Source organism: Plutella xylostella, chromosome 6, assembly GCF_932276165.1.
Source record: "Plutella xylostella chromosome 6, ilPluXylo3.1, whole genome shotgun sequence".
In the NCBI taxonomy this organism is placed as follows: Eukaryota; Metazoa; Arthropoda; class Insecta; order Lepidoptera; family Plutellidae; genus Plutella; species Plutella xylostella.
Window position 1 is genome coordinate 1,414,615 of NC_063986.1, and position 12,113 is coordinate 1,426,727.

General features: G+C 40.8%; 1 protein-coding gene across 1 annotated transcript; it reads right to left on the bottom strand.

The window, feature by feature from the left end:
• Window positions 1-3,205: 3,205 nt before the first annotated feature.
• On the bottom strand, window positions 3,206-11,642 carry LOC105389244. Its single transcript, XM_048621932.1, has 5 exons — window positions 11,326-11,642; window positions 9,471-9,579; window positions 7,363-7,509; window positions 5,920-6,091; window positions 3,206-3,565 (listed from the first exon to the last, which is right to left on the bottom strand). Exons 1-5 carry the CDS (start codon window positions 11,443-11,445, stop codon window positions 3,412-3,414), a joined length of 702 nt encoding a protein of 233 aa, XP_048477889.1. The 5' UTR covers window positions 11,446-11,642; the 3' UTR covers window positions 3,206-3,411.
• Window positions 11,643-12,113: the final 471 nt, after the last annotated feature.

Here is a 12,113-nt window from a genome sequence, read left to right on the forward strand (position 1 = left end):
CCATGATTAGGATTCGAAGTAGTAGGTTATTTATCGGATTTAAAAACACATTATTTTACAATTACAAACATCGGATACGTGTGGCCATGTACGTACATAGGTACATACGACTAATGCCATTGCGACTCGGAATTTCTTAATCGAAATAAACTTTTTCTTTCTGACTTTTTTGAGCATTTCAATATCTTGAATAAAATTTTCAAGGGTGAAATGAAAATAATTAGACAAAATACCTGGCTTTACAAAAAAATAATACTTGTTGTCGTCGTCTTTGAACCAGGCAGGAAGGCCTCCCTCGCTACGTTTGCCTTTTTATTTATTTATTTATTTATTTAATACTTTATTGCACAAATATTCGTGGTCTCTACTCAAGAACTCGTTTACCCCAACGGTTATCGGTTCTTCGGCAGATATGACCAGCACACTAGCACTTCAGCTTGCATATTTTGACAGCTATGTCAGTAATCTTAATCCTCTGACTGACGGAAAACCTCATTTCTGATACGATTTAACAGAGAAACCCCAAGCATAGCTCTCTGTCTAGCACGCTGAGCGACTTTAAATCGGTGGACCAGTCCTACCGTCAGTGCCCACGTCTCTGCACCATACGTCATTACTGGCAGGACGCACTGGTTGAAATATTTAGTCTTCAGGCTCTGAGGGATGGCCAAGGAGAATATGTGCTGACGAAGTTTCCCGAATGCAGCCCAACCCAGTTGGATGCGCCTTGCAGCCTCCTTGTCGAAGTTGCTTCTGCCTAGCCGAATAGTCTGCCCGAGTTAGACATATTCTTGCACAACTTTGATTATTGCCTCACCAACGATCACTGGCTCCGGTTCGATGTGAGCATTGATGAGCGTGACTTTCGTCTTGTCCAAGTTTATACCCCAAGCCTACACGTTGGAAAGCAGCATTTAGGCCACTTCCATCATCCAGCTGAGTTCCAGCAGAGATTCTGCCATAATAACGATGTCGTCCGCGAAGCGGAGGTGTGACATGTACTCGCCATTTATACATATGCCATGTCCAGCGGCATCGTACAGACTCCTCAACACCTCAATATAGCGCCAGTCGATTTGAAATCCCTGCAACGCTTCCAAAATTGCCCAGGTCTCGATCTCGATGGAGTTGAAGGCGTTTTCATGGTCCACAAGGGCTAGATACAGAGGCTGATCATACTCTTCGGTCTTCTGTATAATCTGCCTTACTGTGGTCTATTTTACTAAAACATCTGTTTTGCACGATAGGATAATTTAATTAATAAAAAACAAGCTCAACCTTCGCATATAAGAAAATTTTTAGTAAAAGTATTTTTAAAGAGTCTTTCTTATTAAATTAATAGTTTTTAATTGTCTTTATTGTTTTTTACTAAAGTACCCAGTTTTTTCGCCCTTGGCGACCCCCCTACAGAAGCTTCGCGACCCCCCAGGGGGTCGCGACCCACAGGTTGAAAAACACTGATTTAGTGTAAACACTTTTATTGTTTAGCTATTAGACAATATGTTTGAGGCATAGTTAATTATGAAGGTGTCTTATCAGTGTATTGATTGGAGGACGCCGATGTTAAGGCATTGGCCGTTAAAGCATTGTCGTTTTTTACATTCGTGTATTATGTGTGAGACCGAATCAAATTACTTTACGTTACTCATGAATCATGCACTTACTGCATTATACTCGTAACTCTTATGATAAAAAAGTCACACTTAATTTAATTTTATACAGTTGGAACAATACCTACTCTAATATAGGCAGCCTTAGGCTGTGTTCCCTGTAATAGCAGAATTTTCTAGATTTGCGGTAAGTCATACTCTACGCAATTTTCATGCGCCTACTGGGAACGCAGCCTTATTTCCTAGATACTTACTTATTTACCTATAATGCAGCAGGAAAGGTAAGTATTTGGTAGGCATAGGTTTTTAAAGTTAGGTTAGGTATCAAATTTTACTGTAGAGGTGCGTGTGGTGTGTGCAAATTATTCATTTACAGTTATATCTAGGTATTTACTAGAGATGCCACGAATATTCGGCAACTATTCGGTATTCGGCCTATTCGGCCAGTTTTTTCAGTATTCGGTATTCGGCCGAATAGTGCGTACTATTCGGGCCGAATACCGAATAGTAAATCATGTAAAAAATGACTTGTTATTTTAATCAAAATTGTGTATTTCCAAATCACAACGTTTTAGTACCTACTTAAAAATAATCAGTAGTAAGTTGTGCTGGATAAAATTGAGCATTTCAGCATTTTTTGGTGGCCCACGATTGCGCTTTTCATTGTAACCATCCTCAGAAAATAACCTCTCACTATAAACGCTACTTCCAGGTGAAGAAAGATAAGTTTTTGCAAATTTCAAAAGGTTCGGGTATTGTGTTTTGTTTGCTGACCACCACTTGTAAGGATCGGCCATCCGATCCATCCGATCTAGGCGAACTATTATCAAATAAAAATTGAACTCGTTTGCCACAGCATTCTGCCTCCTAATAATTCGCATTTCTCATATAATTTGTAGCGACTTCTTCAAAGCAGTTCCAGAAACAAAAAAAACAGGTTGTAGCGCCGAATATTCGGCGGCCGAATATTCGGCGCTTCGGCCGGCAGCGTCCCCGAATATTCGGTATTCGGTATTCGGCCAATTCACTATTCGTGGCAACACTAGTATTTACCTATGTAATAATGCAAGTAATCAATTAGTAGTTATTATGACTCAGATAACAAATCGTTAGGTATATATTTAACCAACGAGATAAGTTCTTATTTATTTAACTATTCACCATTCAATCTACCCCATTCCAATAAATATAACATCAAGAAACCACAAGAGTTAAATACTCTACATTTAGATATAGTCTTCCTGTCTCCCGTAAGGCCACAATTCAGTCGTTCAGCGGGTTTGCGAATTTCAGTTCAAGAGAGATTGTTTAGGTAAGTTAGTTTATAAATGTCGATATCCATTCTGGACATTCTCTGATAGAATTTCACCTTAGATTAGAATATCAATATGAATATGTAACCATAGCCAGGCAGTGCCTGAAGCTATTTACGAGCAATGTACCGAATTGTGTTGTGGCTATACCTCGACATAGTGTGTGGTATGTGGTGTGACCTTTGCGGTCGAGTGTTCGACGCTCTACTGATTATAATTATTACGTACACTATTTGTATTGTTAAGTTAAGAAATAAATTAAATTGCAAAATAATAAATTCATTGACTAGTAAAAACGTATATTTATCTTCATAACCATTATATTTAACAATATGATTTACCTCCATGACGTATTATGGTTACTTATACCAATATCCTTCATATTACGTTGATGTAAATAAACTCAGTGATAATACCGAGTTATTACAAATATGGCCAATTGCAATGTTACGACAACACTTCCCAAAACCTCCCTCAACCATCCACCCCTAATGCCCGAAAGCCACATTATAAGTAACGGAAGGTTTCTTGGGCGCCTTGTCTCCCAGCCCCACCATCAGAGGCGAGTAGTCGTACACCGGAGGCCTCGTCGAGCAGGCTTCGTGCGAGATCGGGAACACGTATTTGACGTCTACGTCGTATCTGGGAATGAAAGTAAAAGTTTAAGGACGGCAGTGGTGTTGGATGAATATGATTAGGTACCTACTGAATTTAATTTTAAATTTGGGTTCTAATGTTTAGAGGTAGAATATCTGGGCCTATGTTAGCCAGAAAATCAGTAACAGCGGCAGTAGTTTCTCATGATGTATAAAGTGATCTTCGGCCAGTTTACGTCTACTAACTTAAAGTGTAGCGTTTTATGGCACAACGTTCCGATCTACGTACACACGGCAACGTTAAATGGTTGGCAGGGCACACTAACGCAGGTAGTGTATGTGTGTGTCGGCGACGTTGACGTAATTATTTACTTCTGGGCAACCCACACACGGATATTGTAAGCATGTAGTTGTGCCAGTGACAATGATTCATTGTTTTTATGATATGAAGCAAAATTTTGCAAGTAATTGCAATAGATTGAATGGCTCAGTTGGTATGATACAAGACTTACATGAATCGGTATGGTGGTTCAAATCCCACTGAACTTACAATGTTCCTTTTTTGTTTTTTTAATAAATTTAATTTATTTTTTAAGATGGTTAATAATAGTATTGTAGTATATACGAATAAAAGCAACAAAGAAAGTAAATGAAACAAGTTATTAAGTGTTAAAATTACCAAATTTATTCTTGCCGTAACATAAACATTAAGGATGTTACGTTTTTGTTGTTTTTCGTTTTAAAACATAGTTGTAGTTTATATTAATAAGGAAAATTTTCAATTTGCAGTTTTAAATCATAATAAACATCAGACAAGGATGGACTGGCTGTTTCACTAAAGTAAATAGGCAAGTCATTAGTTATATGAATCAACATGTTAATTAGCTAGAAATAAGATAACTTATTCTCACCTCAGTAACAATAACATCATTAACACATTGGCTTACCCATAATTGTAAATAATTATAAGTATTTAACAAAATAACTAAAATCTTATACAAATGGAAAAATAAAAATTACTGAGCTAACCCCAATAACTATAATTTTCACCACTTTTTCGCCATAATATCTTACGTCCATCCTTGTCTGACTTTTCATCACTAAATATCACAACATTGTTGCACCAATCAAAGTTTAAAATAGTCAGTCGCAAAACGCACTCTGTTTCGACGATGCTGATCGGTTAGAGAAATTTTCTTCGCCGGCCTCCGACACCGCAACCCAGCAGCACGCAAGTGAACCCGTACGGATTGTAGGAATAGAGGATAGATTATGTGTTGTGGCCGTAGAACGGGTGCTGCAGAACGGATCAGCGCTATGTGCAGCTACGATTTCTCGATGGCGTGGTGATGCATCCGTATAGACGACTACTGTCTACATGTCCCGAATCTGCGTATCGGTGAACCCATAATTGAACAGTTCTCCTCTGCAAACAAAAAAACAAATACTTAGCATATACAAATACAAATATTGTAACAGTCAAATAAAATGTTTGCAATTCTATGTTACTTACCGTTAAACGTCTTGCGATTTCACTAATTGTAATATTTTGTTCATATAAATACAATTATCTCCGCCTTTTTGAACATGGTTTAGTTTAAGTAAGTTAAGACTTTTCATAGTGACTGCGAAGAGTAATTAATCACAAAGTGAATCACTATGCAGATGCAGAGGTGAATTGTCACTAAAACTATAAACAAATTTCGTTTATTCATATTGTATGAGGGTAGAATGGTTTTAATTCTCAAAAGAAGAACGAATCATATATTTTTGGCGAAGAGAAATAGTAGACAGCTATGCAGCTTATAGTCATTTGTCAGTTTCAAATAAATTAATTTTATACTCAACAGCGTTTAAATAACGCAAACTTTGAATTAAGTAAAATAAAAATAAAAATAACCATCAGTGGACTCGAACTCACGACCTATGTTTCATAAGTCTAATATTCTACCAATGAGCTACGAAGTGTATAGACACAAGCAGTGAAATTTTGCTTCAGTTCAATTTTATAACTATTTAACTAACAATACCGGTTGATATTTTTATGTCACAGCTGGTATACAGGCGTTTGCCTACGCGCAAACTCGTTTGTGCTGTTGTGTGTGTGTGTGTGTGGTTTGTTACTGGTGTGTAAAACCGATTTCTGCGTTTATGCACACATAGACAACGTTAGTGTGCACACATACACTACGTTAGTGTGCCCTGCCAACCATTTGACGTTGCCGTGTGTACATAATTAGGTATACAAGGAGCAGGCTAATGTCCAAAAATGGACTGATACAGTAGTTCGATAACATGTATTCCTCCCTTTGTTTCCGACACGTCCACCTGGACAAAGGTCTTGGAGACCAAAGGAAGTCTAGAAGTCATGATTTCCAAATTATTCAGTACAATATTCACCTGGGCAGTTTATCCCTCAAGTAAGCCATGACGTTCTTGGGCAGCGTGGTAGAGCGAGACAGCACGAAGGCGCTGAGATAGCGCGCTCCCTCTCTCTGCTCGGCGCAGTGCAGCAGAAGAGCCCAGGTCTTGTACTCTGTGTCGAGCACGTAGGTGTTGTAGATGCCGTCATCTGCAAGATGTTATGTTCTTACAGTGAAGAGTTGATAAAAATTTGCTTTAGCAGTATTATTAACAGTCGTTCACTGCTGCAAAGCTTATACATATCAAAGTTCACCACAAAACTCGTTCCTGAGCATCTACCTCATCCATTCCTCAGTCAACCACAACTCGCAATAGATCTTACATACCTAGGTCGAATCGAATCGATTGATTGTTTTAATCTTCGTGGTCTGTAATTATTGTTTTTTTTTTCTATTTCTCCCTGTAGTCAAACGATTTACCATTCAGATTAGCTGCCCGCAGTAACTTAAGCAGCTATAGTCAAAGTTAATGTACAGTTGTTCTCTGCACCTCATCAGCCAACAACAAAGCCACACCGCCACTCACAGTCCTTCTCCTCGTGCGTCCAGTGCGCGGGCGCGGCGAGGTCCACCCTCCACGTGAGGTTGCCCAGCAGCGTCTCCCCGAGCGGGTCGTCCAGGAAGCGGCCTTGACTCCATTCCAATAATCTCTTTCTGTCTTATTCACTCCTGGTAATCGATCTAACGTTGCTTGTATGGGTGATCCATTCCCAGTCACTACCCAGGGTGCGCCTAAGCTACCGTACTATCAACGACTACGCACCATCGCTCACTTGCCACACACCTGTCAGATCCTAACAAGTTACGTCTGATTTGACAGGCTAGCTGTGTTAATACACCGAGCGTAAAACCCCATAGTCGATAAGTTAAGGTACCTACAGCTGACAAGTTAAGATACCGTTTGACACTCTCACTCTTTTAGCATTCTATTCTACACTTCATCAGCCAACAGTAAAGACACCCCCCCACTCACAGTCCTTCTCCTCGTGCGTCCAGTGCGCGGGCGCGGCGAGGTCCACCCTCCACGTGAGGTTGCCCAGCAGCGTCTCCCCGAGCGGGTCGTCCAGGAAGCGGCCTTGAGTCCATTCCAATAATCTCTTTCTGTCTTATTCACTCCTGGTAATCGATCTAACGTTGCTTGTATGGGTGATCCATTCCCAGTCACTACCCAGGGTGCGCCTAAGCTACCGTACTATCAACGACTACGCACCATCGCTCACTTGCCACACACCTGTCAGATCCTAACAAGTTACGTCTGATTTGACAGGCTAGCTGTGTTAATACACCGAGCGTAAAACCCCATAGTCGATAAGTTAAGGTACCTACAGCTGACAAGTTAAGATACCGTTTGACACTCTCACTCTTTTAGCATTCTATTCTACACTTCATCAGCCAACAGTAAAGACACCCCCCCACTCACAGTCCTTCTCCTCGTGCGTCCAGTGCGCGGGCGCGGCGAGGTCCACCCTCCACGTGAGGTTGCCCAGCAGCGTCTCCCCGAGCGGGTCGTCCAGGAAGCGGTACGTGAAGTTCATTGTGACGCCTTGAGTCCATTCCACTGCGCCATCTGGACAATGACAAAAGATGAGGTTAGTTGTTTTGTGAGATCATTATTATGGTTCATTAGAAATAGTGAGGGCACCTGCAAGGGATAGTCTAAGGATAAGCAACTGGTCGCTATTCTTAGTTTGTCTGAATCTTTAAGTGCATCTAAAAACCGATGCATTTATAAATGTACCTATAATTTCAAAATTTTATGGTATTTTTTAAACAAACCTGAAGCTGAAGTAACTCGTGAACATAGAACTCCGTGGATATAAATCCTCAGCAATCAATAATTGCCCTATGCTGCCGCCTATCCCAAGAACCAAGAAGTTCTACAACGCTATATAACCTAAGCCTTCATCAACCAGTTGCAACCTTAGTCATCATTCTGAAAACCTCCCACATCAGTATATGTATCATCTAACACAGACACAACGTATAACACCTTTAGTCTCGACGTGGTCGTTCTCGGTGAGCTCGGCGCATGCAGCTGTAGGCGAGCGCCTCCTCCTCGCTCGCGTAGTACTCCACCACGTACAGTAAGGGGCAGAGAAACCTGACCCCCCTCAGAAGCATTGTTACTATGAGAGTGGGGTCAGGTTCCTCTGCACCTGACCGTACCACGCGCCTAGCAACTGGAATAGCAGTAGCATAGAGGATTGATGTCCTCTTCGTCGTATCCTACAACAGCGACTCTTGCTACACTCTGTTATGTGCTCTTATTCTGACCCATCTGTCTGTTTGTTGCCCAACATAGACACAACATATAACACCTCACCCTTAGTCTCCATGTGGTCGTCCTCGATGAACACTTCTTGAAAAGATCATCAGCATGCAATTAGACATTCTTAGGACATGGACCACCATGTCCTAAGGAGCGTCAGATCACATTCACCTCAGCCCTTATCAACCAGCCACAACCATCATCATTCTGAAAACCTGGCACATGAGTCTGTGTGTAATGTAACACAAACATAACAAACTTATAACAGCTCACCTTTAGTCTCCACGTGGTCGTTCTCGGTGCTGAAAACGAGCCACATCTCTCTGTGTGTCATCTAGAACAAATATAGCAAACTTATAACACCTTTAGTCTCGACGTGGTCGTTCTCAGTGAGCTCGGAGCGCATGCAGCTGTAGGCGAGCGCCTCCTCTTCGCTCGCGTAGTACTCCACCACGAACCACGCGCCTAGCAGCTGGAATAGCAATAGCATAGAGAAATAGAACGTATAACACCTCACCCGTAGTCTCCACGTGGTCGTTCTTTTTCTGAAAACGTGCCACATCAGTCTGTCTATCATCTCTCTGTTTGTCGCCCAACAGAGAAACAACTTATAACACCTCACCCTTAGTCTTACTCCACGTGGTCGTTCTCACATCACATCACATTCACTTCATTCTTCGTCAACCACCCATGTCACCCAGAATTCTGAGAACCTGCCACATGAGTCTGTGTGTCATCTAACACAACTATAACAAACGTATAACACCTTTAGTCTCGACGTGGTCGTTCTCGGTGAGCTCGGCGCGCATGCAGCTGTAGGCGAGCGCCTCCTCCTCGCTCCGGAGTACTCCACCACGTACGGTTAGGTGCAGAGAAACCTGACCCCCCTCTCATAGTAACAATGTTTCTGAGGGGGGGTCAGGTTTCTCTGCACCTTAGCGTACCACGCGCCTAGCAGCTGGAATAGCAGTAGCATAGGATCTCGCTAATTAAAAAGTGACCCAAATTAAGTCGATTTCATTGTTGCGACGAGCCCGACACACACATTCACACTCAAAGTAAGTCACACTCGCACTTACCACACACTCTCATGTCGCCGCCACAGCAATGGCCTAACTTTTTAGTTTGCGATATTCGTTCCTTCTTTTTTTCTATTTTCATGACCTCACCCTTATTCTCCACGTAGTCGTTCTCGGTTCTGAAAACGAGCCACATCTCTCTGTGTGTTATCTAGCACAAATATAGCAAACTTATAACACCTTTAGTCTCGACGTGGTCGTTCTCGGTGAGCTCGGAGCGCATGCAGCTGTAGGCGAGCGCCTCCTCCTCGCTCGCGTAGTACTCCACCACGAACCACGCGCCTAGCAACTGGAATAGCAATGAAAAACGGTTCAGCAACGGCAAAATACTTAGTACAAATTGCATCAGAAACGATTCAGCCCAGGCGAGATAGGTAGGTACTTTGGCTGTTTTTAGCAGCATGCGGATTACATCACGCACGCGGGATGGCCGCCATTTTCCCGCGTCTCGCGTGCATATTCGTAATTCGTATTCTGTCATACGTATGACCGCGTGCTGGGCAATCCCGCATGCGTGATAAATCCCGCACGTTGTTAAAAACACCCTTAGTCACGGTGTAGGTAAGACATAAGACCTGTGTGCCAATCACGAATATTGCTGACTATAGTCGATATTTAATTCGATAGCAATGCGTATGACATCTTAATCAGCGCCTCTGTCTGTAACGATAGAAACTAATTAAACGCATACCAACTCCAATTAAGCTATCGAATTAATATTGTCTAGAGTCGAAAGTATTCGTGATTTGCACACTGTTTTCCGTTTTGGACAAAAGCGAAGACGACGCGAAAGATGTCGTGGAATGAGGTGCAAGTTATTGGTATTAATTATTGGTCTACAATTGATAAAAATATGTATATTCGGTGACGAGTTAAGGCCTCTGAAAGAAACATAATCTCAATGCCAAGGCGTTGTGTTGGAATGCAACATTGCTCGTTTTATAATATCAGGCCCTATCTGTAGCGATACAGACAAACAGTTTAAATTTTCAATAAGCTCCACGTTTTCCGTGATGTAATTATAAAGTAATTATGTTTAACTAATTCAATGTTTGTATTGGATGTAAATAAATACAAACTAAAATGCTAGCTTGTATACAAAGTAGCGAGTTATCATTATCAGCCGCAGTGTCCGGCACCTACGCGTAATGCCCGCTATCGCAACTTTTGTGTTTTAAATAGTTTTTATTCAAAACTGTAATTTTGCAAACTTGTGACAAAAAAACAACGTCATAAATAAAATTATCGTCCGACATTTCATAGAAATCGTAGTAGGTACCTCTACAAATCGAACAAGGAAATGATTGAAATGGGGAGGACCTATAATAACCTGTATCTCTTTTTAGTGTGTCGGTAATAAACACTAGAGCTAGATTTGAGGTTTTCATTGCGTAGAAGCGATAAGCCTGTTTGTGTATAAGATGTATCTCTATAGTATACCTATATGATTCGGGACTCTGTCTTATTAGTGTAAATGACTTACAAATTCAACAACCCAGGAGACAAATATGTACATAGTCTATGATTGATATCTTATGACGATTCATCATTATTATGTATATGATGATGGTAAGGTTTAAGTAGATGATGATGGTAAGGTTTATGTAGATGATGATGGTAAGGTTGCCTGTGTTTGGCATTAGTACCTATATAGTACGGTAAGTATATTTTTTACTTTCTCTACGTACCTATCTCCAAGAGCTTTGGTTTGAAGATCCTAGACATGCAAATCTATGCAAATGGATATAATATTAGACTTTTTTTTTAATTTGAATTTATGTTTGTCACGATCTACGAGCAATAACATTAACAAATGGCAGAAATTAATGAGAATTTTTGATAAAAAGTATGCCCATCAATTTTCAAACTTATGCATAGGTACAAGGAGTATTAAATTAGCATGACAATAAGTTCCACTCCAGGAGACCTAGGCTACATCCTAGGTTTCAACTATAATTGTTAGTAAAAAAAATCTTGTAACTCACACCTTCCTTCAACTAGCAAAATAAAATGTACTTCAGTAAATAATACATACCTGGGACAAGTCAAAATGTGGGACAGCCCTTACTTCAGGGCACTTTCTCTTATCAACGTTCTTCCCCAACGCACCAGCAGCCAGCACCAAAACACCCAATAACACAAAATGACTGGCCATTGCAGAATTAAATTAAGAAAAAATCTTTAAAAACTACTGTTCGATTTTCAAAATAGATCACGATTCGAAAAATGTATAAAAAGGATCGGATTTAAAAATAAACGATTCTAATTTTGAAATATTTCAACGACGTATTGGTGATCAGACCGTGATGGCTGGACTGACAAAGTATTTGAAAAGGGAATTATGTTATCATTTTGTCGGCAGCTAATGTGGTTGTGACTGGCATACCATTATCAGGTAGTCTGACTCATATTGTCCTGTTATTCCATACATTGAAGCTTTTCTAGCCGTTTGGAATTCGGTAGACAAAACAAGGCCATGTCGGTAAATAAATGATACTGAGACCAACCTGCCTCTTATACAGGGTGGACTAAAATCAGTGGTTGACCGGCCAGCAATTCATTGTACCTACTGATGCTATCGTAGGGAGTACTATAGGTACTTTCTAGGACATAATTATTGAGTAATGCAATTGGTATTATGTGGTGTACCTACGTTGAATTTGCTTCGGGCCGATCACAGTTAAAATGCCCCCTCGTATATCGTCTAGGGTTGTCTCGTAAATATTTGAAAGCATTTTTACCCTTTTCACCCGCTCCGTGCGCGCCGCATGTCACACTTGTTTATGGCCGCAGTAAAGTGACGTAATTTATATGTTTGATTTT